Source organism: Poromitra crassiceps (assembly GCF_964638095.1).
Source record: "Poromitra crassiceps genome assembly, chromosome: 18".
Taxonomy (NCBI): domain Eukaryota; kingdom Metazoa; phylum Chordata; class Actinopteri; order Beryciformes; family Melamphaidae; genus Poromitra; species Poromitra crassiceps.
This window is the reverse complement of record NC_139636.1, coordinates 15,485,493-15,513,158: the sequence shown is the minus strand read 5'-3', so window position 1 is coordinate 15,513,158 and position 27,666 is coordinate 15,485,493. Positions and strand designations below refer to the sequence as shown.

At 44.3% G+C, this 27,666-nt stretch overlaps 1 protein-coding gene across 1 annotated transcript in view; it reads right to left on the bottom strand.

Moving 5' to 3' along the window:
- The window catches only part of eea1 (early endosome antigen 1), a 33,076-nt gene that overhangs the window by 4,659 nt on the left and 751 nt on the right, over nt 1–27,666 (bottom strand). The window contains exons 2-22 of the mRNA XM_083655156.1: nt 25,727–25,804; nt 25,477–25,592; nt 24,618–24,672; nt 24,430–24,495; nt 24,217–24,247; nt 24,023–24,127; nt 23,344–23,465; nt 22,461–22,616; nt 16,314–16,430; nt 12,751–13,089; nt 11,832–11,981; nt 10,066–10,185; nt 8,413–8,616; nt 7,939–8,139; nt 5,916–6,029; nt 5,072–5,227; nt 4,709–4,848; nt 4,182–4,512; nt 3,930–4,022; nt 3,584–3,847; nt 83–268 (exon numbers count right to left, since the gene is read on the bottom strand). Of these exons, the coding sequence (XP_083511282.1) occupies nt 83–268; nt 3,584–3,847; nt 3,930–4,022; nt 4,182–4,512; nt 4,709–4,848; nt 5,072–5,227; nt 5,916–6,029; nt 7,939–8,139; nt 8,413–8,616; nt 10,066–10,185; nt 11,832–11,981; nt 12,751–13,089; nt 16,314–16,430; nt 22,461–22,616; nt 23,344–23,465; nt 24,023–24,127; nt 24,217–24,247; nt 24,430–24,495; nt 24,618–24,672; nt 25,477–25,592; nt 25,727–25,804 (3,144 nt within the window). The remainder of the gene's footprint in view (nt 1–82; nt 269–3,583; nt 3,848–3,929; nt 4,023–4,181; nt 4,513–4,708; nt 4,849–5,071; nt 5,228–5,915; nt 6,030–7,938; nt 8,140–8,412; nt 8,617–10,065; nt 10,186–11,831; nt 11,982–12,750; nt 13,090–16,313; nt 16,431–22,460; nt 22,617–23,343; nt 23,466–24,022; nt 24,128–24,216; nt 24,248–24,429; nt 24,496–24,617; nt 24,673–25,476; nt 25,593–25,726; nt 25,805–27,666) is intronic.

Below are 27,666 nucleotides of genomic sequence, written 5' to 3'. Positions count from 1 at the left end.
AACTCGGTCTCATCATACATACATACATCATGTCATGCGTCTGTGTGTGTGTGTGTGTGTGTGTGTGTGCAGGCAGGCTGACCTGTTGCTTCTGGAGCTCCTTCAGTGCCTGCTCGTGCTTGTGGAGCCTCTGGTCCCGTGTGGCCAGCTCGTCTTCCAAAGCGACCCGGGCCATCTTCAGTTCGTGGAGCTGAGCCTCCAGGCCTGTCTGATGGGTCCGGTTAGCAGCCAGCTCCTCCTGGGCCACACTCAGCTTCTCCTCTGACATCTACAGTGACAAACAGGTCACATACAGTCAATCACTGGCAAAGAGGCCAGGGAGACAAAGATGTATTCTTTAACATCATCACTCTGCCAGGCTGTCTCTAGTCTAGAGTCATCGATACCCTGGACCAGCATATACTGTTTATATTATATAGCATACAATACATCTCATATACATACAGTATATGCACACATCATATACGCACATCCTATACTATGTTGTATACATACGTCATATACATTTACCACATCATGTATTATGCCCCTTGCCCAATGAACTCAATACACAGCCAATATAACATATTTTTAATTTACACTATTATCAGCCCTCACCACGTTATTATGGATCCCACAGGAATTCTTGGCAAGACCCGCCCTACTCTGCCTCTGATTGGCTTATCCTGATATTCTTACCCTATAGTGCAGCAGATAATTGCATATTTCAGAAGGATTGTTCACTTTGTGATGCAAGCATGGCATTTGGCACAGATACTCTTCAAGGTCCACTCTTTTGAAAAAGGGTGCTGGCCACTCAAAAATCCAAGATGGCCATCCTTTTTCAAGATGGCTTCCAAGTGTTGTACTAAATGAGCATGTAACCTATGTTTGGTAACATAAAATGTTTTATGGGTCTCACATTTCTTTATTATAAGTGTTATTTTTGTCATAACTATGTGAAATGCTGTAGCAAAGATGGCGTGCAAGATGGCCACCATAAAACTAGCTGTGATGATATCTCATGATCTAAAATACATAGAAACCCAGTTTTTGGGTCTACACATAGGTTTTTGGGGCTGTGGATTCCAATAGAGCTATTCATTTTCTTGTCAGAGCACAATTTAGCTTAGTTGAATAGAGTGAATGTCAGCGCGCAACCAGGGCACACTGGTGACATCACTGCTGTGGAACTCAGCATGGGGTTCAGTGTGAGCTGATCTAGTTTGACTAATACTGTGATGAATAGTGATAGTATAGGTTAGTGTCCCAAATGTTGTCTAACAGCCCCCAATCAATTAGCTAGTAATACTAGTAAGTTGATGTAGATAGATAGCCACACTTGAATTGACAGGAGGGTGTGCCAGCACGGGAGAGCTGAGCCAAGGGTAAGCAGGGCTATACATGACTCGCTCATGTATACTTACCCGGAAGGTGTACAGATCACACTGGACTAATGACACTGGATGAATGATCGGGCTAGGTGTAGGTCACCCGAACCTAGTTGTATCCCATACCTGAATGTGCGGTATCACTTTGAGATAAAAGGATTGCCCCTCGGCCTTAATCAGAAATCAATCCCCCATAAATGGTAGTTTAGTTGTCCAAGTCTAGATGAGGATAAAAACCCACATATCTGGTCTCCATACTTTGTATCTCTCTTCCACTCTTTTCCTCGTTATCTCTCTCATGATTAAAGTCCTAATTTCCCACATCGCCCTTCTGTAAATTACCCATGTTTAATAAATTTTTGAAACCTGTGGTGCAAAAGAAAAGGTGAGAGGAGGTAGGAAGGAGAGGGTGGTAGCAAAGGCAAGTATGAACAGATGGAGAGTTTCAATCAGAAGATTTTAATTTAAAAACAGGAAGGGTGGATGAGAAGAAGTAACAAAGAAAGGAGATTGTTTGCTAAATGAGTTGTGACACTTTGGGGCCTCTTCTCCTTCCTCTATCTGCTTTACATCATCCTCAGGATATTATGACACACACTGCCTGCAGGCAGGCATGCCTGCGCACACAGATAGCACATGGACACACACACACAGTCTCAAGAGTCTCAACAGTCTCTTTCAACTGGTGGGGGATGTGTGGGGATGTTACAGTATTTCTATTTAGCGCCCCAACCCTATATTTTTGACAACATGTTCCATACGTTTATTAGAGGGTTATTGTGCTTTTGGCTTTAATTTTTTATTCTATTTTATTTATCCTTTATTTAACCAGGGTAATTACATTGAGATTTCCATCTCTTTTTCAAGTGGGCCCTGGCCAAGAAAGCAGCATACAGTTACTTCCACATATAATAAATTAAAACCAACACAAGTAAAAAATACATGACAATAGGGTCACACGAGAAGTAAATAAAATTGGTTCGCAATTCAAATAAAGGCAAATTTAAAAACATGAGCACTCCTTTGCCAGCAGTTGTCCAATTTGTTCTTTGAAATGATCCATCCTAATGAGGGAATGTAACTTCAAGTAGCAGGTAGCAGGTTCCAGGAGAAAGGAGCAGCATAGCTAAAGGCATGTTTCCCAAACTCAGTTCTCACAGTAGGAACATGATACGAGATGGAGGTTTTTGATCTCAGATTGTAATGACCACCTCTAGATTGAGTGAGCAAGGTGCTTAAGTAAATTGGTAGCTGGCCCAGGATGGGTTTGTAAACAAACAAATACCAATGTGACTAAGCCTAACCCTAACCCATGGGGGCAGACATGGATATATATTTGTTTAATCCTAGGTGGTACTTAGGGCCAAAATAACATGTCTATCTAATTCCTTGACCCCAACAACCTTGGGTTAGACCAAAGAAGTGTGTCTCTATCTTTATTAGTTACTGAGATATTACAAATATTTGTTTTGTGGCAGACACCTTGGACGCCATCTTTGATACAGCTATTTTCAACTAGCTGTTTCAGGCAAAGTAACATTCCTTCTCAATTAAATGAACCCCAAAACCTCGGTTTATACCATAAACAGACTGTTTTACTCCAAATAATTACATTGATATGATGAGCATTCGATAGAAATGGCGGTCATCTTGAAAAATGGTCGCAATATTGAATGTTTGAGTGGCCAGCACCTTTCATCCACAACCCCAAAAACCTATGTGTAGACCCAAAAACTGGGTTTCTATGTATTTTAGATCATGAGATATCATCACAGCTAGTTTTATGGTGGCCATCTTGCACACCATCTTTGCTACAGCAGTTCACATAGTAGTTATGACAAAAATAACACTTATAATAAAGAAATGTGAGACTCATAAAACATTGTATGTTACCAAACATAGGTTACATGCTCATTTAGTACAACACGTGGAAGCCATCTTGAAAAAGGGCTGCCATCTTGGATTTTTGAGTGGCCAGCACCCTTTTTCAAAAGAGTGGCCCTTGGAGAGTCAGTGTTTGTGCAAAATGTCATGCTTGCATCACAAAGTGAACGATTCTTCCACTTATCTGCTGCACTACTAGTCTTAACCAGTCATCACTCCTCATGCCTAAACCCAACCCAACCAGAGAGGCACAGTAGGGCGTGTCATGCCAAGAATTCCCGTGGGATCCAGAGTAACACGTCCTCACCCCCACCCCCAAATACACCGACCTTGAGGTCCTGACTCAGCGCAGAGGCCTCAGACTCCTTGCCGTAGTAGTCAGACTGCAGCTTGGTGAGGCTGGCCTGGCTCTGCTCCAAGGCCTTCTGCAGCTCTGCTGTCTGGCTCTTCACAGATGCCACCTCCTGGACCAGACCTGACTGCTGTGCCTTCAGCTTCTGCACCTCCTTCTCCTTCTCTTTCAGTGCCTCTTGAGTCTTCGAGTGCTGCTCTTCGAACGTAGCCAGCTGCGTCTTGAACCTTTTCTCTGCCTGCTATTTGCAGACACACAGCAGATTTTAACACATTCCATTTTGTCACATGCCTTTAGCGCCTTTATTTTCTTTATATCCTTACCTCTCTCATCTGCTCCATCTGCACTTTGGCTTCTTTCATTGCCTTGGTGATGGCCTCATTGTTCTCTTGTCTGGCCTTCTCATTAGACTTGACCTGAGGAGTGTAGTACGATAGATTATTATGTGATATAAATAACAGATGAGAGCTGCATTGAAGTTGTACTTATGTGGCTAAGACGTCCCAATACTGTATATTGTAGGACTGTACTGACCTGAGCTGAAACTGAACCAGACTGTAGCTCATTGAACATACCTTCTCCTCCATGGCAGCCTTATGGCTCTTCCTCTCCTTGTCCAGTTGGCTTTGACTCTCTTTCAGTGCCTTGCTGGCCATGACTAGGCTTCCTTGATTAGAGGCCAGCTCCTTGCCTTGAGTCTCTTTCTCCTGTTGGGCCTTTAGTAAGTCTGTAGCCAAGCCCTGGATCTTCCTGTCCTGCTCTGCCTGCCGCGCTTGCCCCTCCTGGGTCACCTTGTCCAGGTTAACCTGCAGAGCAGATTTCTCCTGCTCACAGCGCACCAGCTGCAGCTGGCTGTCAGTCAAAGTTCCTGCCTTTTTCTTCAGTTCCTCTTGTAGTGTTGTAACCCTTAACAATGGAAGGACATATGTGGTAAGTTAGGAGTAAACCATTAGACTATAGTGGAACAAACAAGAAAATAAAATATTGGTACATGGCTGCTCCATCACTCAAATCAGTCACATAAGCAATTTATTTACATATTTACTTGCAAGCCTTTGTCAGCTATTTAACAAACTTCTTGGCCAAGTGTACTGTATCTCACCCTGCTTTCTCAGTTTTCAGCAGGCGCTCCAGCTCCTTGACCTTCCTCTTAACCTCGGACCCCTCTTTCTGGAGCTTCTGCACTTCCTGCTGCGCCTGGTCCCGTGTGGCCTGCACCTCCGCCACCTGGGACTCCAATTTCTGATCACAGATTAACACACCAGACTCATTTCAGAACACAAACGTATATATTAACTTAGGACATGAGAAACAGGCTATTGGTAAGCCTTTCATCTAGATCTTTTGTCAAATTAAATGATCCTAATTTGGTCGTCATGTTTTGTTTAGAATTGGATACACAGTGCCTACAAAGCCAGGTTATGTAGCCAAATGCTCTTTTCACACCAAAGACTCCAACACCAACCTTATTAAGCCCCTCCAACTGCTCTATACGCTGTTCTGAGGTCAGTAGTTTGTCTTTGCATTCCTTCAGACTGGTTTCCAACTGGATGCACTGCTCCTGTCTCTCCTGTAGCCTTTGGGCCTGCTCCTCCAACTTCTTCAGAGTTTTACTCAGCTCCTACACAGGATACAAAAGAGGAGAAGAGAGGAGGAAAGGGAGGACAGCACAAGACAATGAATCAATCACCTGTTGCACAGATCTTTACCAACCAGGTTAAGTCTTCTCATTCAGAAATTATAGTGGCTGTTTCTAAAAGTCTTTTTCCTGAGCCACTTTAATGCCAGAATAGGGGCGAGTTCCAACGCGTATCAGTTTACTCACAGTCAGCTTCGTAGTTTCAGCGTAGAGGATGGAGATGAGGAGATGTGGGCTTGTGATGAATAAAGTAACAAACATTTGCTCTGCTATCTCTCTCTCTCTCTCTTATGTAATTGTAGGCTAAATGGAGGCTAATCAAATGAAACATAAATAGACCTTTTCCATATTTAAATCAAAAACAAACATAAAGGCCTTTAACTGTGTGTGAGTAGTTCTAAAGCAAAATAGTTCTATACGGTTGAAAAACAATATCCTACTGGCATTCCACACTAGCCAGCCCTGCACCTGTCACCTATTTAGGCTTGATTAGCCTGACCTGCCCTAGGTCTGAATAGGTGTCATCCAAACAAACAAAACAAAAAACAGAATGGCTTAATGGCTCTAACAGAGATAATTCTAAAATTTTCAGAAACATGGCATATAAGAAGGGGTTTTGTGCCATGTTTTAGCCCAATTTCAACACCAGTAGCCCTGAGAGGGCGCTGACCTGCTGCTTGTCCTGTAGGGCATGCTGGGCGGTCTCCAGGTGGTTCTCCAGATCGGCCCGCTGAGCAGCCTTGGCCGCCTCCGCCGACAGCAACATCTCTGTCTTGGCCTTCAGCTGGGGGAGGGTGTCAACAAAGATTGTCATTCTCATTGTTAAAAAAAATAACTGTTCTCTGTAGGACAATATGTTTGTATCAGATCTTATCCACCTTATTTTTGAATGCCCCGCTGTACAAATAATTATGGGTACAAGGTCCGGTTTGCCATTTCCTAAAACGGTATTCTACTTGATTTGAAAAGATGGCCGCCGATACTCCCTTGTACCCTGGCTGAATTGAACATAACTTGGCCAATAAGTATGTAACACACCAAATAAAACAAACAGTAATGTCTTTATTTGATGTAGAATGCAGAGGGCATGTAACAGTTTCGTTAAACTCCCGTTCCAGGAATATTGTATTTACTGCGCTGCTCTAAAATAACGTTAGTGGCGCGCGCCTCAGAGAGCCTGTTCGTCCTGGAAGCCACTCGCTTTGCGCCAGAACACAATCGATTTGGGGATGGGACACGTCAGGATTGGCCAACGCCAGTGCCCAGAACAGTCAAATCAAATCATCGACAGATATATATATATATAGACAAATATATCCACATTATGGTTATAAACAACAAACTAACGCTGGTGATCCGTATGGAAACAGTGTTACTCGAAATGGTTTAAAAGTGATATCAATTTGGTCATTCAGTGGCGTATTACTGCCATGTAACATAGCTAGCTAGCCGCTAACATTAGCCACAGTAGGCGATTACACATGATGCACTGCGCTCTTAAAGGCCAAGCTGGTCCTGATTAGTGATTTGCTCCGTTCGCCCAGACGGGTGTCAAGCTGTCAGCAACAAGGCTGGGAGGATTACACCGGAAGAAAAACCCATAGGCATCATGGCCGCTAGAAATAAGGTGGATACTAGTCTATGAAAACATGCAAATTAATATGATCAATGGCACCATTAACACGTTAATTGCCAACAACGAGTTGAGTCGTCAAACACAATCCAGCTGTTCACTGCCACCGACGAGTTGAGTCGTCAAAAAATATATATATATTTTTTTGACGGTGCTACGTGGATCAATGCCCCCCGCGTCTCCTATGGAGATATTGGAAGTATTGAATGTGTATAATCTATTTTACCGACCAGCTAGGTGGCGACGGTCCTCTCCCGACAGATATAAAGTCAACCAAAAGCAGCCGCCTCCCGCGGCTGCTTCCTCCAAGGAAGGAAATCAAGGAAATGGCTTGGCGATTTTACAGTCAGAAACGAACGAGCCTCATTCTCATACTGTAGGCGGGGACGGTTTCGCGCTGCTGCGGTGGGGGTTTCCTGAAATGGACTGTGTGGCTACTGTCCATGGTGGGCAGCATAAAGCCTAGAGTCGCACGGGGCTTCATCGGGGCTCTCAAACCCAAGAGACGAGTGAGACCTACAGTATCCACACTCGCTGCCAGGGAGGCAGGCTGCTCAAACTCCCTGCCAGGCTCCCAGCAGCAGAGCACTCACTTGTGACAAACGCAGGCTGAAAGCCACTAGACACGCCCACGGAGGGAGGAGTTGAAGGAGAGGGCGTTCGGAACTATATTGTTTGGATGTCTGATCTCTCACTGATGCCAAAAATAAATGGTTAAAGTGACTGTTCTGCGTGTTTGATTGAATTTCACAAAACTGCGATTATCTCAGCTTCCTGTCTCACACGCTAAAACCATGCTGTACTCAACGGCTAATATCTACATAACTACTAACTCTACAAACTAACTCTTTTAGACAGAGAAAGCACACATTCTATTAGTACTTTTGTGAACTTTGTGTTGACAAACTCCAAGCAGAAAAGAATCCTCGGCTCTTGTAAAATGAGCCAGAATCCTCAAAAAAACGGCTTGGCAAAAGCTACCTACAGCAAAAAAAAAACGGCTGGCAGTCAATGTGTTAAGTTACATGAGGCCATTCATACATGCTGTTCACAGCGTTACCTGCGTGTCGAGCTGGGCCACCCTCTCCTTGCTGTCTGAGAGCTGGGTGCTGAGCTCAGTGACGGAGGTGTCCAGGGTCTGGGCTCGGTCCTGGGCGGTACGCAGCAGTTTCTTCTGCTCTTGGACCTGCTCATGGAGATTATCCTGGGCCTGCTTGTGACTCTCTGATTGGTTCTTCATCTTGTCTGTCAAGTGGGTCACCTTTAAATTCCCCATATAAAGAATGGGTTATAAACTCACATGATAATGATTGTTCAATGTACTAGCAGTGTTTCTTTATGATGCAACTTTTTCACATTTTCCACTGCAGTTTTAAGCTGTGACAATACATTTGTTTGTCTCTGTGTGCGTATGTATGTAGTCCTTTGCACTATGAGAGTGAGTCTGCATTCCTGCAACATGGCAGTGGACTTCTGAGTAAAGGGTTTGTGTGTGTGTGTGTGTGTGTGTGTGTGTGTGTGTGTGTGCATCCACCTGTTGTTGTAGTGTGTTGTTTTTCTCTTTTAGTTGGTTGAGCACCGCCGTCTCTCCCTCCCCAGCCTGGATCTTGGCACACAGGTCTTCTCTCTCCGTCTCCAGCTGGCTCACAATGTCCTTGCTCTTCTGCAGCAGAGCCTCCAGGTTCTGGATCTTCTGGTCCTTATCGCCAATCTGACGCAACACCTGCTCCAAGTCATTCTGAAGCAGACAAGGCAAGCCAGCATAGCAGAACCATTACATGAGGCATGCTGTCAATTGTTTTCATTTTAAGGACAGGTTTTATAATATTCTGCATGAAGTACAAATCAGAATCTTTACACTAAAGTTACCAAATGGACAGTTCTGCTCCCAAGTTCTGATTGGATGAGTCAGGTTGGAAGCAGTCACAAAATACTCCATAAACCTCCAGTGATTGCATAACAGTTCATTTAAATATTGATGCAATGACCAAAAATCCCCACTAATACCAGTACTTACGGTGTTGCTTAGCAACCACTTCATTTAGCTACTGTTAAATAACATTGAAAGGTGTAGTAGGTATGATTTTTACTACCCCCATAGCACAAACTGACCATAATATATCTGCAGGGGGTTGACAATGTTGTTGATTGATACCAGTGACTCAATGATTACGGTAGTCTGCTAGGTGTTGAGATTTCTGGCTTTTAAAAAGGCACTTTCCAGTCCGTAACTCAATGACGGTACTGTGAGCAGGTGAGCTGCAGACAGGTGGTACCTGTACTGTGAGCAGGTGAGATGCAGACAGGTGGTACCTGTACTGTGAGCAGGTGAGCTGCAGACAGGTGGTACCTGTACTGTGAGCAGGTGAGCTGCAGACAGGTGGTACCTGTACTGTGAGCAGGTGAGCTGCAGACAGGTGGTACCTGTACTGTGAGCAGGTGAGCTGCAGACAGGCACTACCTGTACTGTGAGCAGGTGAGCTGCAGACAGGCACTACCTGTACTGTGAGCAGGTGAGCTGCAGACAGGCACTACCTGTACTGTGAGCAGGTGAGCTGCAGACAGGCACTACCTGTACTGTGAGCAGGTGAGACGCAGACAGGCAGTACCTGTACTGTGAGCAGGTGAGCTGCAGACAGGTAGTACCTGTACTGTGAGCAGGTGAGCTGCAGACAGGTAGTACCTGTACTGTGAGCAGGTGAGATGCAGACAGGTAGTACCTGTACTGTGAGCAGGTGAGCTGCAGACAGGTAGTACCTGTACTGTGAGCAGGTGAGATGCAGACAGGCACTACCTGTACTGTGAGCAGGTGAGCTGCAGACAGGTAGTACCTGTACTGTGAGCAGGTGAGCTGCAGACAGGTGGTACCTGTACTGTGAGCAGGTGAGATGCAGACAGGTGGTACCTGTACTGTGAGCAGGTGAGCTGCAGACAGGCAGTACCTGTACTGTGAGCAGGTGAGCTGCAGACAGGTAGTACCTGTACTGTGAGCAGGTGAGATGCAGACAGGCACTACCTGTACTGTGAGCAGGTGAGCTGCAGACAGGTAGTACCTGTACTGTGAGCAGGTGAGCTGCAGACAGGTGGTACCTGTACTGTGAGCAGGTGAGATGCAGACAGGTGGTACCTGTACTGTGAGCAGGTGAGCTGCAGACAGGCAGTACCTGTACTGTGAGCAGGTGAGTACCTGTGCCTCGCGGTGTTTGCCGTTGGTGTTCTGTTGCAGCACCTGCAGCTCCTGGTGCTGCTGCTTGGCCTTCTCTAGCTGGTGCTGCAGGTCTGTGCTCTTACCGTCGCTCTCCTTCAACTGGAGCAACAACACACAGAAAAACATTAGCTGAAATTTGGCTGAACTGAATAATGTGGACAGAATTTGCAGTGTGAATCTTGAAATTGAATTCTTGTGAACTGAATTCTCCTTCTCTCTCGAGAGGTAGTAGTGTAGTGACATCACTTATGCTTTCATCCTTGGGCGTCTGGGTAGTGTAGCGGTAGATTCCCTGCCTACGAACACGAGGGTCGCAGGTTCGCACCCACGTGTTACCTCCGGCTTGGTCGGGCGTCCATACAGGCACGATTGGCTGTGTCTGCGGGTGGTAGGGATGGGCATTTCTAGCAAAAACACTATTCGAAATTCGCTGGCCAAATTCGAATTTAATTTGAAATTCGAAAAAAAAAAAAAAAAATGTAAAAAAAAAAAAAAAAAAAAAAAAAATTTTTGTGAGTGAAATGTTGCATTGTCTCCCCTGATTCTAAGTCTACGGCTTTATTAATTAATATAAAAAGCTTCTGCTGTGGATTTTTAGCTCAAACAAGCATTGCACCACTGAAGTAAAGAACATGTTACATGACATTGACATTTTCGAAAATAAAAAACAGTTTTGACAATCATGAGTGGTTCATTAAATATTTAGTAGGCTCAGGTCTGAGTGCCAAAGGGGTGCCAAAGTCACCCCCTCTCCCTCTTCATGGGATTTCATCCGCCATTCATTTTTCCATAAACCTTGCTTAAAATGCTTATAAAAATTGTTTGACTTGCTCAAACCAAGCGATTTGACTATACTTAGAATCAGGGGAGACAATGCAACATTTCACTCAATTTTTTTTTTTTTTTTTTTTTCGAATTTCGAATTTCAATAATAAAAGTCGACCTTGATAATAACAACGATTATTCGAAAATTCGAAATTCGATGCCCATCCCTAGCGGGTGGGAAGCCGGAATGAGGGTGTCACTGCACTAGCACCTCCTCTGGTCGGTCGGTGCCCCTGTTCGGGCGGAAGGGAACTGGTGGGAATCACGTGATCCTCCCACGTGCTACGTCCTGCCGGTGAGGCTCCCCGCCGTCAGGTGAAAAGAAGCGGCTGGCAAGTGCACACGTATCGGAGGAAGCATGTGTGTGTCTACGGCTCTCCCCCGATCGGCAGAGAGGGTAGCGACCGGGGCAGCAGGGGGAATTGGCCAAGTACAATTGGGGAGAAAATGGGGGCAAAATCAGATTGTTTTTTTTTCATCCTTAAAAGACCACCATAATCCTCAATCATATAACTTACTGTACATTAGTTTGATGCCACTTCATGTGCATGTGATCTATACTACAAATCTATGGCATAAAGATTTAGATGCATGTCAGCCTAAAATCTATTCTACAAATAAAAAGGTGAGTAAAATGAGTTTAGGTGGGTTTTCTCTCACTCTCTCTGTGTCTCGCTGTGTCTTAGGTTTTTCATCTGGATTTGGTTGTTCTTTAGTTTTGAGGCGACATGTTTGTATATGTTTTAATTTCACCAGCACAGAATATTGATTTCATGTCTGTTCTCTTCTTCTTTTTTATCGCATTTCTGAAATTCAGTTTTTACATTATTAAATTCTTATCTACAGTATATCCTATTTTCCGCTATAGCAGTGACACAATTTCGACACAAGGATAATTCAAGTTGGATCTAAATGGCTACCTGCTCCTCAGTGCGGGACAGTTTGAGCTGGAGGTCGGCTACTTGCTGCTCACGGTCCTTCAGTTTCTCCCCAGATAGTTGCCTCTGCTCCTTCAGGCGGCCCTGCACCTCGCCCAGCTGCCTCTCCGCCTCCAGCAGCTTGGCGTGCAGCTAGGGGAGGAGAGAGAGATGACCACTGAGATATGAAAAAGCACGGCACGCATTTACACAATGAATCTTTTGGTTAATGACCATTATTTAACACATTAATCCAATTGTCCATCATTTTGGATCTTGTATTTTTTACTTTCTAAATTGGTGTAAAACCATGTTCACAAGATAGATTTTGCATTCGCCATCGAGTTCTATGTACTGTATATGAGACAATTTTTCACAGTCATCATGCGTGGTAGTGTGCCTCATACTGAGGTTCAACTAAATTTAAGTACACTGACCAACTTTGTAGCCATGATTTCCAAATTGGAGAAATGTCCTACTATGCGTTGTCAAATTTCAGAATTCAGTCAAGAAATTATCGGTTTCATTCAATCCATACCATCAGAAAAAAGTTAGTACCTTGCATGATAAATTACATTATAAATAATTACAAAGATCCACCTGAAAATGTAGTGTTTGTGTTATTCACTAGTGTCTTGAGATGTACTGAGTAGTTGTGTGGAAGCCATAGGCAGAAGTCAATTTTTCACTGGTTTTCAATTAGCGCCACCCAGTGTGCTGGAGAGGGTACAACATTGCACTTTTCAACATGTTGAGTGCAGAGCAAGATCCTTGTTCTTTTGCTGTAAATCATTCTGATCTGAGTAAATCCACATGAGGTGTGAATTCCCATCTAATATTGATGATTTAAGCAAACTATAAAATCTAATAAATCATGTTGTATTGCATGTACTGGTCTGTTTGTGTACACTGTATTACTCACTTGACTGATCTCGCTCTGCTGCTGAGCACCTTGACTCTCCCTCTCCTCCCTCTGCTGCTGTAGCTGTTTCCTCTCAACCTTCAGCTCCCCATGCTTCACTTCCAGCTCTGAGACCTCCCTCTTCAGCTTGGCTGCCTCCTCCCCTCTCTCGTCCAGCGCCGCCTGGGCCTTCTGCAGGGAGGCCTCGGCCCCCGTGGCCCTAGCCTGGAGCTCCTGAACCTCCAGCTCCCTCTGATGCAGACTGTCCTGGACTCCCTTCTTGGCGGCCTGCTCAGCCCCCAGCCGCTCCTCCAGTTCCTGATACTCTTTCTCCTTACGTGTCAGCTTTTCAGAAAGGCTCTGTGAGAAGAGGAGAGTACAAGATAACATGGGTCGGATAAGCACTGGCTGCCAGATGATAAGAGACATATCTGAAAGACATATCTCTATAGATTCATGGATAGAAATGGAGATGACACGAGACACAAACGTTATGATGTAAAAATGTCATTCTTTTCTCAAGTTTCACGATGGCATTGCGTCTCATGAAAAGGATGATCATGGCAAGTACTAAAAGCAGTTATTTTAATAATAACTTTTAATTAAACCAGTATAAGGTTTAGGGGCAGCACCCAAGCCATGTTGGGCCCCACCTAAGCCAAGTTAATGTAAAACCAATGTTTATTTATTATCTGCTCTGACTTTTCCAAATGTTTGTACACAGATATGATAATAATAATGGCCCAAAACAATGGGATTTTTTTTTATTTTTTTTTATTGAAAATGTACATTTTTCTACCCCTACCATACCCAACCCCCAGAGAAACAGCCCCTGCAAAAAGCCGGGGAAAACCCTGTTATCAAAGTAATGAATTAAGCCACAATGCAACATGAAGTATTTGTCATTTGTAAAGGAGACAGTCCTCCACAGTGCGAGTGTGAGAGGAGCGTCACACCATGTGATCCAGTGAGGCCATGGAACAGAACACTGTCACCCTCACTTCAGAAAGACATTCAGAGTAGAGGTGTGGCACGACACTTCTAAGGGAAGGTTTTACGACACGGGACTTGGAGCACCGCCCGGTGGATGCATACAGCATATGCCCTTGCAGTAAACTTGGCAGCGGGGCGATAAAGAACAAAATGTTGTTAATGGCTGTGGGTGCTGCTAACTAGGGAGTGTGACAGGCCTGCAGGACATCACAGACGTTACAGTCAACCTCTTTTATCTGCTGCCTCTTAAATCTCACGCACAGCTGCAGCCGGCCCACGTTTACGACCCTCTCACAACCCCACTGCAGACTTTGTGCTCTGTCCCTCCTCTTTTGTTCATCTCTCTCCTTCTCATGGCCTTGTCCACCCCCCCCCCCCCCTCCTCCTCCTCCTCCTGGTTAAAACCATTGTTGAAACCCCTACTGGTTGTTCACCAGTCTCTTCTTAGTACTGGTTGTTCACCTGTCTCTTCTTAGTACCGGTTGTTCACCTGTCTCTTCTTAGTACCGGTTGTTCACCTGTCTCTTCTTAGTACCGGTTGTTCACCTGTCTCTTCTTAGTATCGGTTGTTCACCTGTCTCTTCTTAGTACTGGTTGTTCACCTGTCTCTTCTTAGTACTGGTTGTTCACCTGTCTCTTCTTAGTACTGGTTGTTCACCTGTCTCTTCTTAGTACTGGTTGTTCACCTGTCTCTTCTTAGTACTGGTTGTTCACCCGTCTCTTCTTAGTACTGGTTGTTCACCTGTCTCTTCTTAGTACTGGTTGTTCACCTGTCTCTTCTTAGTACTGGTTGTTCACCTGTCTCTTCTTAGTACTGGTTGTTCACCTGTCTCTTCTTAGTACTGGTTGTTCACCCGTCTCTTCTTAGTACTGGTTGTTCACCTGTCTCTTCTTAGTACTGGTTGTTCACCCGTCTCTTCTTAGTACTGGTTGTTCACCTGTCTCTTCTTAGTACTGGTTGTTCACCTGTCTCTTCTTAGTACTGGTTGTTCACCTGTCTCTTCTTAGTACTGGTTGTTCACCTGTCTCTTCTTAGTACTGAGCCTCTATCCCTCCCTGGTTGCTCCATCCGTTGTCTCTCTTCTCCTGACAGGACAATCTGGATCAGGTCTCAAGGTATCGTGTTGCGGGGCGTCCGGGTAGCTGCAGCGGTAGAGTCCCTGCCTACTAACACGAGGGTTGCAGGTTCAAGCCCCCGTTACCTCCAGCTTGGTCGGGAGTCCATACAGGCACAACTGGCCGTGTCTGTGGGTGTATATTTATTTATTTATTTGAGGGACAGTGCACGTTAATTAGCATCACTGTAAGCATGCCAGTGTTAGCCAAATGGCTCATTTTCAACCGTTGTCCCTTGGCCAGAACTTAAAATAGCCATTAAAAACAAACACTAACAATAAACACACACAAGCAAATAAAAATAGGAGTAAATACAACATGAAGCAAGCCAAAGCAATGTGCATCATGCAAGTTAACAAACAATATTCAAGCAGACCGACAATGTTAGGCCGACAGATCGGCACAGACAGTTAAAACATGCCAACATTAAAATCACATTACACTAAAACTATAAGCATGCTATCTGACAATCAAACAAACAGACAAACAAACAGGCACACAGGCATGCATAAAACACAGTCTGAGAAACAGGCAGACAGACAGGCCAGCAGAGGGCAGCAGACAAGACGTGCATGCGGCTAGGTATGCTGGGAAGCCTGATTATGGCTATGTGTCCTGGTCGCTGCACTGGTCGCTCAGGGGGCCTGTTCATGGGGGGAGAGGAACTGGGGAATAGTGTGATCCTCCCACATGCTACCTCCTCGCTGTCAGGTGAAAATAAGAAGCACGTGCTAGTCTACAACTCTCCCAGATCGGCAGAGGGGGTGGAGCAACAACCGGGAGAGCAGGGGATTGGCCAAGTACAATTGGAGAGAAAACAGGGGTAAAACTCGGGGGGTTGGACTTGATTAAAAAAAAAAAGTATCCTGTTTAAAAAAAAAAAAATCCTGTTGCGGGGAAGGGGGTCCCGTTAAAGATGGAGGGCGGTAATCCCTCCCTTATTCAGATACCTACTTGGCTTGCAGAGCGACGTGACAGACGTGCCTCACACGGGAGGATTTAATCTCTGGCAGACACCCCGAGGAAAAGCGCTCTGTTCCCCCAGCCTCCATTGCATCAACTTGGTTACCTGTCATTGTATTTCACCCCAAATGACAAGACTGGCAGCACAGAGAGTCCCCCCCTGCTGGTTTAATTATAGACCTGCGTGTGATTTTTGCCAACATGTCTATGCTGCCAAAGAAGGCTCACATAGCCCGGTGACAGCAGGGCATTGCGATAGTGGCTGACGCCGAGCAACAGAGGACGGTTTACAGAAAGTAGGCTGGCATGTTCTGTGGTGAAGGGCAGTTGGCACGGCTTGTTAACATTACAGTAGTAAAAGTAAATCCGAAACAATCTTTTGCCTTGTATTGCTGGGCAGATGCCACCACAGACATACTTGCGGTTATCTGTTCACTCGGAACTGTAAAACTGTCACATGACTAAAGTAACTGTAGGTAGGTGTTTACGGTTGCCGTGTGAGTGGGTGTTACCTGGCTTTGCTGATGCAAATTGTTCAGATTGCTCTGCAGTTGGTGGATCTGTTGTGTATAGACAGCTGCTTCTTGGGGACCTTTCTCCAGCTCTGCTTTCAGTTGGGATATGGTCATCTGCAAAATAGTAGTGACAGACACATTAGAATTAATTTGCAAGGCCATCTAGTAGACAACTTGAACGACCGCACCGCGGATATATGCCTCCGCCAACAAGTGAGCAGACTTTGATGTTTGAGCCAAATGAGAAGACATTTTGTGTTACTGAGATATGGCGTTACCGAGCTGAAAATGGTGTTCGTGAGGTCACAGTGACCTTGACCTTTGACCACCAAAATGTAATCAGTTCATCCTTGACTGGGTCCAAGTGGACGTTCGAGGCAAATTAGATGAAATTCCATCAAGGCGTTCCTGAGATATGTTAACGAGCATGAAACGAGCGGTCGTGATGTCACAGTAACCTTGAACTTCGACCACCAAAATCTAATCAGTTCATCCTTGAGTCCAAGTGGACGTTTGAGGAAAATTGGATGAATTTCCGTCAAGGCGTTCCTGAGATACCGCGTTAACAGCATGAAATGAGCGATCAGTGACCTTGAACTTTGACCACCAAAATCTAATCAGTTCATCCTTGAGTCCAAGTGGACGTTTGAGGCAAATTCGAAGACATTCCATCAAGGCATTCCTGAGATACAGAGTTAACGATCTTGGGAATGGCGTTCATGAGGTCACAGTGATCTTGAACTTTGACCTATGACCACCAAAATCTAATCAGTTCATCCTTGAGTCCAAGTGGACGTTTGAGGCAAATTCGAAGAAATTCCATCAAGGCATTCCTGAGATATCGCATTAATGAGCTTGAAAATGGTGTTTGGGAGATCGCAGTGACCTTGACCTTTGATCACCAAAATCTAATCAGTTCATCCTTGCGTCCAAGTCGACGTTTGAGCCAAATTAGAAGAAATTCCGTCAAGCCATTCCTGAGATATCGCGTTAATGATCTTGGGAATGGCGTTCGTGAGGTCACAGTGATCTTGAACTTTGACCTATGACCACCAAAATCAAATGAGTTCATCCTTGAGTCCAAGTGGACGTTTGAGGCAAATTTCATGAAATTGTATCAAGGCGTATGGAGAGATATATGTGTCTTTATTCTGTGACTGAAAGTTTACATCCTGTAACCAAAGACTGTATCTGTGAGAAAATAAATCCACTTTGTAATCAAAAAATAGATCTGTAAGCAAAAACATAGATTAGAAAACAAAACTATCAACAATCCAATCAAAGAAAAATTTAAAAATTAAATTAAAAAAATGTTTTTAGATTTTTCATTAATGTGAATTAAAAAAGTTGCATGCAAACACAAACATTTTGTTCTCAACTCCAAAACATTTGTTTGCGAAACCATTACGTTTGCTTACAAAGCTCAACTTTTCTTTTGCGAAATGAAAAGTTTTGTTTGCAAAACCTGAGTTTTGCAAAACTTTTTCTGTTACAATAAGGGCGGGACCTACAGCAGAAAGAAGTAACGCACGTCCCTATTGGCCAGTGTCGATCGGAGTGATAGCTTGGCAACATCCAATCCAGTACGAGACAAGGCGGAGGGCGGGCACTTGAACGGAAGTATTTCCTGAAGGAATTTCCATGCCATTTCAGCGCCAGTTATAACCACAGATTGAAGAGAGAAGCCGTGAGTATGTTCACACCAAGTGCATGTAACCTGACCAAACATAAAAACAACATAAAAACATTGGTGTGAACATACTCACGGCTTCTCTCTTCAATCTGTGGTTATAACTGGGGCTGAAATGGCATGGAGATTCCTTCAGGAAATACTTCCCGCCCTCCGCCTTGTCTCTTACTGGATTGGATGTTGCCAAGCTATCACTCCGATCGACACTGGCCAATTCATAGCTTTCAAGGGGCGTTACGTGCTGCCGGGAACGCCCACCTGGCGGTCAAAAAAACAACTTGCCAGCCGTGTCGACTAGTTTCTCACGCTGTGTAGTGTTTGTTCAGCCAAAGTGCCGATAGCCTACATGTACCTGTTGTGCTATCGGTTGCACTAAACCGACGAGGAGACACGCCTGGCTTGTGCTTTCACAGAATCCCGTCGGAGAAAGAAAGGAGGAGGTTGTGTACACAAAGTACACACGTCTTTGCTCTTTGCGGCCAACATTTCATCAAAGGTAAGCTCAAGTAACGTTAAGAGCAAAGACGTGTGTACTTTGATGGTAGAAAAAAAAGCCAAACAGCGTGAGTCGACTGACTCGCAGGCAACGGAATGAACAAGTTGTTTTTTTGACCGCCAGGTGGGCGTTCCCGGCAGCACGTAACGCCCCTTGAAAGCTATGAATAGGGACGTGCGTTACTTCTTTCTGCTGTAGGTCCCGCCCTTATTGTAACAGAAAAAGTTTTGCAAAACTCAGGTTTTGCAAACAAAACTTTTCATTTCGCAAAAGAAAAGTTGAGCTTTGTAAGCAAAGGTAATGGTTTCGCAAACAAATGGTCTGGAGTTGAGAACAAAATGTTTGTGTTTGCATGCAACTTTTTTTAATTCACATTAATGAAAAATCTAAAAACATTTTTTTAATTTTATTTTAAAGTTTTTCTTTGATTGGATTGTTGATAGTTTTGTTTTCAAATCTATGTTTTTGCTTACGGATCTATTTTTTGATTACAAAGTGGATTTATTTTCTCACAGATACACTCTTTGGTTACAGGATGTAAATTTTCAGTCACAGAATAGAGACACATATATCTCTCCATAAAGGCGTTCCTCAGATATCGCGTTAACGAATATCGGACAGACGGACGTACGGACAACCCGAATTCATAATGCCTCCGGCCTGGATATTGCCGGCGGAGGCATAATAAAACTACACAGTACAGTACCACTTTGGCATTCAGGACCAACACAAAGAAAGTGAACACAAAGCAATACAGGAAGGACCAACATTCCAAAAACGAGGAGCCCCCCCCCCCCCCCAAAAAAAAGAAGAACAGGGGGAAAAAAGAAACGTAAATGTAAGACACCATGGACAAAGATGCCACTTTTCAAACGTAGAAGAACTCAAAAGGAATGAAACCAAATTTGGGGGCCGACTGGAAACAAGATGTTTTACCTCCAGTTTACGAATCTTCACGAAACAGCGAATGTTGGAGGGGGAGACAGTGTGTTGGAGAGGGAGACAGTGTTGTTGGAGGGGGAGACAGTGTGTTGGAGGGGGAGACAGTGTGTTGGAGGGGGAGACAGTGTGTTGGAGGGGGAGACAGTGTGTTGGAGGGGGAGACAGTGTGTTGGAGGGGGAGACAGTGTGTTGGAGAGGGAGACAGTGTTGTTGGAGGGGGAGACAGTGTGTTGGAGGGGGAGACAGTGTGTTGGAGAGGGAGACAGTGTGTTGGAGAGGGAGACAGTGTGTTGGAGGGGGAGACAGTGTGTTGGAGAGGGAGACAGTGTGTTGGAGGGGGAGACAGTGTGTTGGAGGGGGAGACAGTGTGTTGGAGGGGGAGACAGTGTGTTGGAGGGGGAGACAGTGTGTTGGAGGGGGAGACAGTGTGTTGGAGGGGGAGACAGTGTGTGAGGAGTGGAAGAAAGGGGGAAGGAAAAGAGAGACAGGGACAGAGGTAAGTCACGATACAAGACAATGTAGATAGGAGGTCAGACAGACCAGTGTTGTAGTACTCCAGTCCAGGACTCGGACTCAAGTCCAGGACTCAAGTCCAGTTTTCAGGACTCCTGACTCCACTTGGAATTGAGTCACTGATGACTCGGACTCGGACTCGGACTCAAGCCTTCATGCATTTGGACTCGGAAGTTGGAGACAAGGACTCGGACTTGCTAATTGATAAAGACTGTTTTTTGTTGTTAGTTTTTGTAATAAAGTCCCGCTTGGTTAGGCAGACTTCTCCGCTGTGGCGTGTGCACTAGCACAGGGGTTCCCAACCTTTTGTTTTTTGTGCCAAGGACCGGTAGATACATGGAAAAAAAAGTCAAAGTTTGTCAATTGTAATGGTTTTAGTTACATATATATTTACTCACCAGGTGGCGACAAAGGGTAAATAACAGCCTTTTGTGTTGTACTGTATGTAGCCTATACAGTATTTATGTTTTTGTTTTAACTACAAACATAAATAAACGTCAACTTGAACACACAGCCTATAATATAATAGCCTATGTTTATTAAAAGAAAAAAAAAGAAAAAATTTGGACCGGCTCGCGGCCCGGTACCAGTCCACGGCCCGGTGGTTGGGGACCACTGCACTAGCACACCCGAGCAATTAAGCATCAGAACGCTGATCTTTGCCTTGTGTCACCGCTGCAAGATTCAATTGACTTTCCTGTGATTATTATTTGATTTGTTTCTCACCTTTTTCCCATATACATAAATGTCCAAGACAAGTAAATCATATGTCCTTATCCTATTGAGACATGAGAACGCACCGTCCTGCTTCAGTCTGCGCCTTTCTTGCTGTCGTCACAACAAAATGGTGAATTCCTCCGCTCAATGTAGCAGCGGTCTGTCTCTCTCTCTCTCATGAACGTAACAAACGTAACTTAACATTTCTCAGTCATTGCTACAATAACATGGCCTATCTTTTCTAGAATTAGTCAGTCATTTTTTCTATAAAACAATAATTGCAATAATTCAGGCACCACTAACGGCCTGATTATTGACACAGGAGGTCTGATTTATGATCCGATCTGTGCATTTTTCCTATTCCCACATTACTGACATAACTAAACATGTATAGGCTGGACAGCCAATGCCATTATCAGTCAGTGTAACATTAGGGAAGCATATGACAACTTCAAATGTTTGTTAAAAAGGCAAATAATTTATGTTTTTCATGTCATAATTTTTTTCAGTTTTTCTTCATTTGAAAGGCAAGTTATTTATTTGGAGGCTCCAAATCCTCTTATTTCACTCAATGGCCTAATTGTACCCTAAAAAATGTGTCCGAAGAGGCCAATTGGCCTTGCCCCTAAAATTACGAAATTCCAAACCTGCAGACTCAACTTTGATGACTCGGACTGAACTCAGGTAATGGGGACTTAACTCGGACTCTTCTTTGGTGACTCGGACTTGGACTTAGAGATAGAGTGAGTGAATTGACTACAACACTGGGTCAGATGCTGCTCAGAACAAGATGCTGTGTGGCTGAGTGAATACATGAATAAATGTATCACTAATTTAAACTGATGACCATCGTCGCTGTGGTAGCATTAAGCAGAATATTGTATACAAAGGAGGGGTTTCAGCAATGTGTGTGTGTGTGTGTATATATATATATATATATATATATATATATATATAGTGAACCTCATCTGAGGAACTATTTGAGAGAACATCGTGGCCTCATATCTTATTTATCATAGAAGCAATATTGCTAATAGCTAGCTATTGACGGCAAAATAACAACACGTTCATTCTGTGAAAGGGAAATTACATCTATTGCTCCAGACTCTGTAAGACATTCCGACAAAGCCACTTGTTAATTATGCCCGAGGGTTATTACAAATCAGAAAATTGTAATTAATTAAAAAACCAGACCGCCCGAGCCAGAAATATTTTAAGAATTCAAATGTATTAATTATTGCGGCTTCTCAGAGTGTGAGAATATGAAGTTCTTCCTTGAGCTTAGTTGCGGGGATGTGGAGAGGGAGGCACGAGCCTGGAGCTGCCCGGCAGCTATAAATACGCACTCCTCTGCTCTCCCAAAGCCTGCTGGGATCAATAATGCACGACGTAAAGCTGAATTATGCATCAGGCAGACATGGTGGGATTGAGAATTATGTGTGAAGCCAATAAATCCATCTGGTTTTAATGAAGATGCAGCATATCAGAACTATTTGAGACGATTAAAATAAGAAACTTGAGATTTGTTCTTTGCAGGAAAGTGGACTGAGCAAATGACATAGGGGTTTAAGAATACACAAACTATATTTCACATCAGCACTGAGCACTCCATAATTAATCTCATATAAGCATAGCATGTGTTTGTGGTGAAAATGAGTTAGGGTGGGTGGGTGTGGCAGGTTGACAGGTTGCTACACATCAGTCAAAGGTGGGAACAGCAGAACCATGTCTGACTGACAACGGCTTTATGAGTTGCAGGATACGCATGTGTATTTGTTGAGCTCACCTCTGAGGTAGTGTAATTAGCCTGCAGCTCCTCGTAGTGGCTTTTGAGACGTTCGGTCTCCTCCTCCCTCTCTCGTGACATGCTGTCCATCAGTGTCTGCACCTGCACCAGCTCCTTCTGCAGCACCTCAACATCCTCCACTCCCGGCCGCTGCAGCTAGGGGGCAGAGCAGAGTCACGCAGTTGGAGCAGCGGTGAACGGTCGGCACAGGGTGGGGTCAAGAGGGGGGCGCCTGGGTGTGAGATGGACTGGGTGTGCCTAGTGATGGCTGCAGCCGCCACGCCTCCAGTCATGTGGAGTTCAAAATGTCAAAGGTCAGGGCAATGACGTCGATATGTTAAACAGGGTAAATGTATGGTGCCGATTCGATTTAGGTGTTAACTCTCCTTCAAGCTCCAGCACAGATCTGCATTTGTGTGAAACCAGTCTAAGCCAGACTGAGAACCCCAATGGACACATAAACACCAGTAAGTGTGTGTAATCGTGTGACTATAGACAACCACTCCACTCCGTTTTGAAGTGCTGTTCAGTTCTGATAGAAATTCTGTTCCGTTACACGTTTCCATAACAACGGTGAAGGGATTGTATGGGTAGGGGCTGTGCCGATTCTTCCACCAAGCAGCTCAGAGCCAGGCTGATTTCACAGTGTCATTTCGGCACAACATTCAGGAGTGGTGTGCACAAACTACAAAGGACGCACAAAGCCTAGTGAGAAGAGGATAAATACCAGTGCAAACTCTGTGTGTGTGTGTGTGTGTGTGTGTGTGTGTGTGTGTGTGTGTGTGTGTGTGTGTGTGTGTGTGTGTGTGTGTGTGTGTGTGTGTGTGTGTGTGTGTGTGTGTGTGTGTGTGTGTGTGTGTGCGCGCGCGCGTGTGTATTATACCAGTTCTGTGCTGAGTCTCTCTGTGTCCTGCTTCTCTTTCTGCAGGTCCTGGGTCAGTTTGGCAAGCCTCTGGTCAGCAGCCTCCCTCAGGCCCTTCTCCTCATCATAGCGAGACTTTATGTCTGTTGGGTTCAACAATTCCGTAAGCCTATTTATTAATATACTCCAGCAAGAATTCCTGACTGGCTGATATCAAAGTTAAATTTAGCCAAACCATCGCCACGGTGCAATATTCAAAAGCTGTAATGCCTTTAAGCTTTAAAACTACGTTTTAAGAAATGAACAGCGACACGATGGCTTTAGGCTGCCTTGTGATCTAGCTAAAGAGTATAGAGAGGCAAAGTGAACGTCACTTCCTGCTTCAGCGCTGTACCAGAGATTTTCTTCTGCAATTTATTTTCCCATAGACATTTTGTAAAATGCTTATAAAAATAGTTATGTTATGTGGTCTCTCCTGTTTCTAAATATATCTGAACCGTTTGGTTTGAACAAGTAAAACTATTTTTATAAGCATTTTACGAAATGTCTATGGGAAAATAAATGGCGGATGAAAATCTCTGGTACAGTGCTGAAGCAGGAAGTGGCGTTCCACTTTGGCTCTTTATGACAGTTTGGAAGAGATGCCAACCCACACACACACGCCTCCCAGTTTCCCAGTCCGCACAGCCCCAACACTAACCCACTATCTCTGTGGCCAGCTGGGCAGCCTTCTGCTCAAACAGGTCTTTCAGCTGCTTGATGTTGAATTTTTCTGTCTCCGCGTCACTCAGCTTCCTTTCCAGTGCTGAGGAGGAAAAAGAGCAGCATCGCTTGTGATTGAAGTTCACGATCAAATGAAATATCTTTTCACAATGGGTTTGGAATCTGCCCTACCTGACTCCTCTGGGCCCAACTGTCCATCGCCCTGTGGGTCCAAAGCAAAGAGAGGAACACTGATATGTAAAGCCTTAACCATACCAACAACAGTAGGAATGAGATCATCACGTTTCAGCATCTAGTTTGGTATTCTGCTGGCACCCAACTCTTTCCATCTTATGTCGTGTGATTTCACTGCATGCGATATATTAAACATCTTAAAGGAATTACTTGCTTCAGGTGTCCTTGAACTTTGTCTAGCTCCTTCTTTAGCTCTCCAGAGAACCATCTTTCTTCCTAGTACAGAGAAATCACACACACATACACACACACACACACACACACACGATTTGTAGTGTTTAAATAGACAATTTACATAGATATTTTAACTGCCACTATTCAAATATACATGGCCGTACCTTGAGGGAAGTATGCAGGTCCTGAACTTCCTGCCTCAACATTATGAGGTCTTCCCTAGAAAGAGGAAGAGATACATTTACATAAATAAGAAATACTCTCCAAAAGCTGGGCAATAACTCAATATTATTGTTTACCGTCTTTCAATAGACCCTTCTCACGGGGGCCATTTTGTGTCGAGAAGCCAGGGTAAACACAGGTGCAAGCAAAACACTAATGAGGGTTTCCAAATTCCAATCATGGAAGTTGGAAACCCTCATTAGTGTTTTGCTTGCACCTGTGTTTACGCTGGCTTCTCGACACAAAATGGCCCCCGTGAGAAGGGTCTATACAATCATATCATGATGAAATCATGACATCAAGTTATTGTGATATTGCTAATGATAAACAGCAAATACAGTGTGATTTGAAACAATGTAGGGATTACAGAGTTTGAGCATACTTTATATAACCATAGAGTAGTTGATTATTTAGCATGTGATTTAGCATATCTCTGTTGTCTGTGTGATTTTCATATTCAATTTTCAATTTCTTGGGCGGGCCCTTGGAAAACCTTTCAAAACCTAATGGATAATGTCAAAAACGCATTGTTTTCCAATATAAAAAAGAAAAGGAAAAAAATACATAGTTCATAAAAGGTTGACATTTTGGAGTTAAGAGGTTTTCACCCAACAGAGAGAATACTCGCAGATATTGATTGCTATATAAACTGTAGATCGATTGTGATGTTAACTGTGTCCAAATGTCCCAGCCATATCCAGAACAAATAAGGGCATGGTGAAGTCCAAACACAAACTCTTTGTCATAATTTGTGTAATAATAAATGACAAAAAAACGTGTTAACTGGGAGGTGAATCTCACCGGCTGGGGCCCAGGTGAGACGAGGGGGGGTCTCCAGTATCATGGAACAGCTCATAGTGCTTGAACAACTCCTCTGCAGAGTTGTGAGACTTCATGCACTGAGGACAGATGAAGCCCTGCAGACAGAAACGCAAACATGATGACCAACACACTGCAGTTTATGTGACCAGACAGCCTCAAAGGCCTCCGCACAGCACTGTGGAGGTGCGTTCACAAACAGGAGAAACATTGTTGCAGTCGTGCAGGTTACCTCAGAGCTTTGGTCATTGTTTAGGTCTGCGCTGGGCTGCTCTGACTCTGCGTTCTGGGAGCCTCCTTTCCCAGGAGTCTGGGGAAGAGAGAACAGATGGGATTAGTTTGACTGTGTGACATGCAGACTCTACACTCACTGTTTGGAATTGGAACAATTTGGAACACAAGTGCATGATAGAATCTGTTTGGAAACCGGGGATTAACCAATCTTCCAGGGAGATGTGTATTTTTATCCTTGTGTACTCATTTTAATCACAGCACCTGTGATGAGTCGGAATTTCAGCAAACATGGGTGTACGTGTGGGACGGTGCCATGGAAGCTCAGTGGTCAGCACTGTCGCCTCAGAGCAAAAAGGTTGTGGGTTCGAATCTCCACCCCGGTCCTTTCTGTGTGGAGTTTGCATGTTGCATGTTCCAGAGACACTGGAATGTTACATCTATAGTCTGGGTCCTCTGACTGACCTTTGCACTCTTTACTTGTATTGTAACAATATTGGCATCTGGGCAAATGTTGGAGCCAGTGAACACTCATTTAATTGGTTTGAGTGAGAAAACCACCAGGAGGCTTCGCAGATATGAGGCCAAGAAGGCCTGCTGGCTCACTCATCTGAAACATTAACTACTGGGTACGCTGGGTATGACTCGTAGCCTTCAACATCTGTGTATGATCAGCTCTACGCAAGAACGATGCTGTATTCTCCTTCTGAAAGCATCTCTCCTGTAGCCAGTGTATGATGGGTACCAGTTTGTACAGCTATCCCTTGATATAAATCCGGAGCTGCAGAATAAACACACTGGAACCAGTGTTTGGTTTACATGCGTTACTCTGACCCTCCTGGTGCAATGTGGTCATGTGACAGGCCATTATGGGTTGCATTAAAGGACGCACCCTGTTATTTAGGGCACAGCAAGGAAGCGGGAGGTAGACCGACGAGGGGAGGGGGAGGGGGGGGGGGGGGGGGATTCAACTCAGCACAGCTCGGAAGGGGATAGAATATGAATATGAATATGCAACCAGTTTCCCCCAATATGTGCGTGTGTGTGTGTGTGTGTGTGTGTGTGTGTGTGTGTGTGTGATGAGAGCGAGAGAGTGCTAGTGGGGACTTAGCACTTTGAGCAGTGTCCTCTCTTGGGGCATATTGAAGAGTTGAGAAACACAGCCGCTCTGATGGTGGACTGAACATTTACCTCTAACACCTTTGACCCCAATGCACCCCCCCCCCCAAATAAATAAATAAATGCAATTAAATCCTGCAAAGTCAGTGTATTTTATTTATTTTTATTTTATTTTAAGTTGTTTGCATCAATGTCTCCTACAGGTGCAGGGATCGTCTGGCAAGTGAGACTAATGAGATCTTTAACATTAGTCTTCTTTTTGAGATATATTATATATTATAGCATATAATATATAATGTAAAGGTCCTCAGATGACAGTGCTTTTGCAAATCCTGTGTGCTTTTTAGACTGTATTTCCACTATGTATTGGAATGTATGTTGGCTCTGAAAAGATGGTGCAACAGGCTGCTGGGCCATAGGATTAAACTATATGCACCAAAAAGAAAACGTTTTAAAAGCAAGGGCAAATGTGAAACATTAAAAAAATCGAACATTCACCATTATGTTTTACAATACATACGACATTGAGAACAAACTCACAAATCGACACTGTAAAACAATTAGCGTTATCACTTGGCATTGTGGTTCCCATCTTGGACCCCTCTTTTGATAAGTCTCGTGTTCGTGTACAAACTTCTGGGAAGTTGCATAATAACGAAAGTAAGTTCAAACCACTCCTCATAATTTCCCAGACCCACTTGTCCCTTGAGTCATGCCGTTTCCATGGCCTGTGGTAGATGTAGTCCTACGTAAAGGGCATATAGCTAACGTAACTTACCTAGCTTGCTATAACGTTACAGTAACCAGTCTAGCGACTGTCTG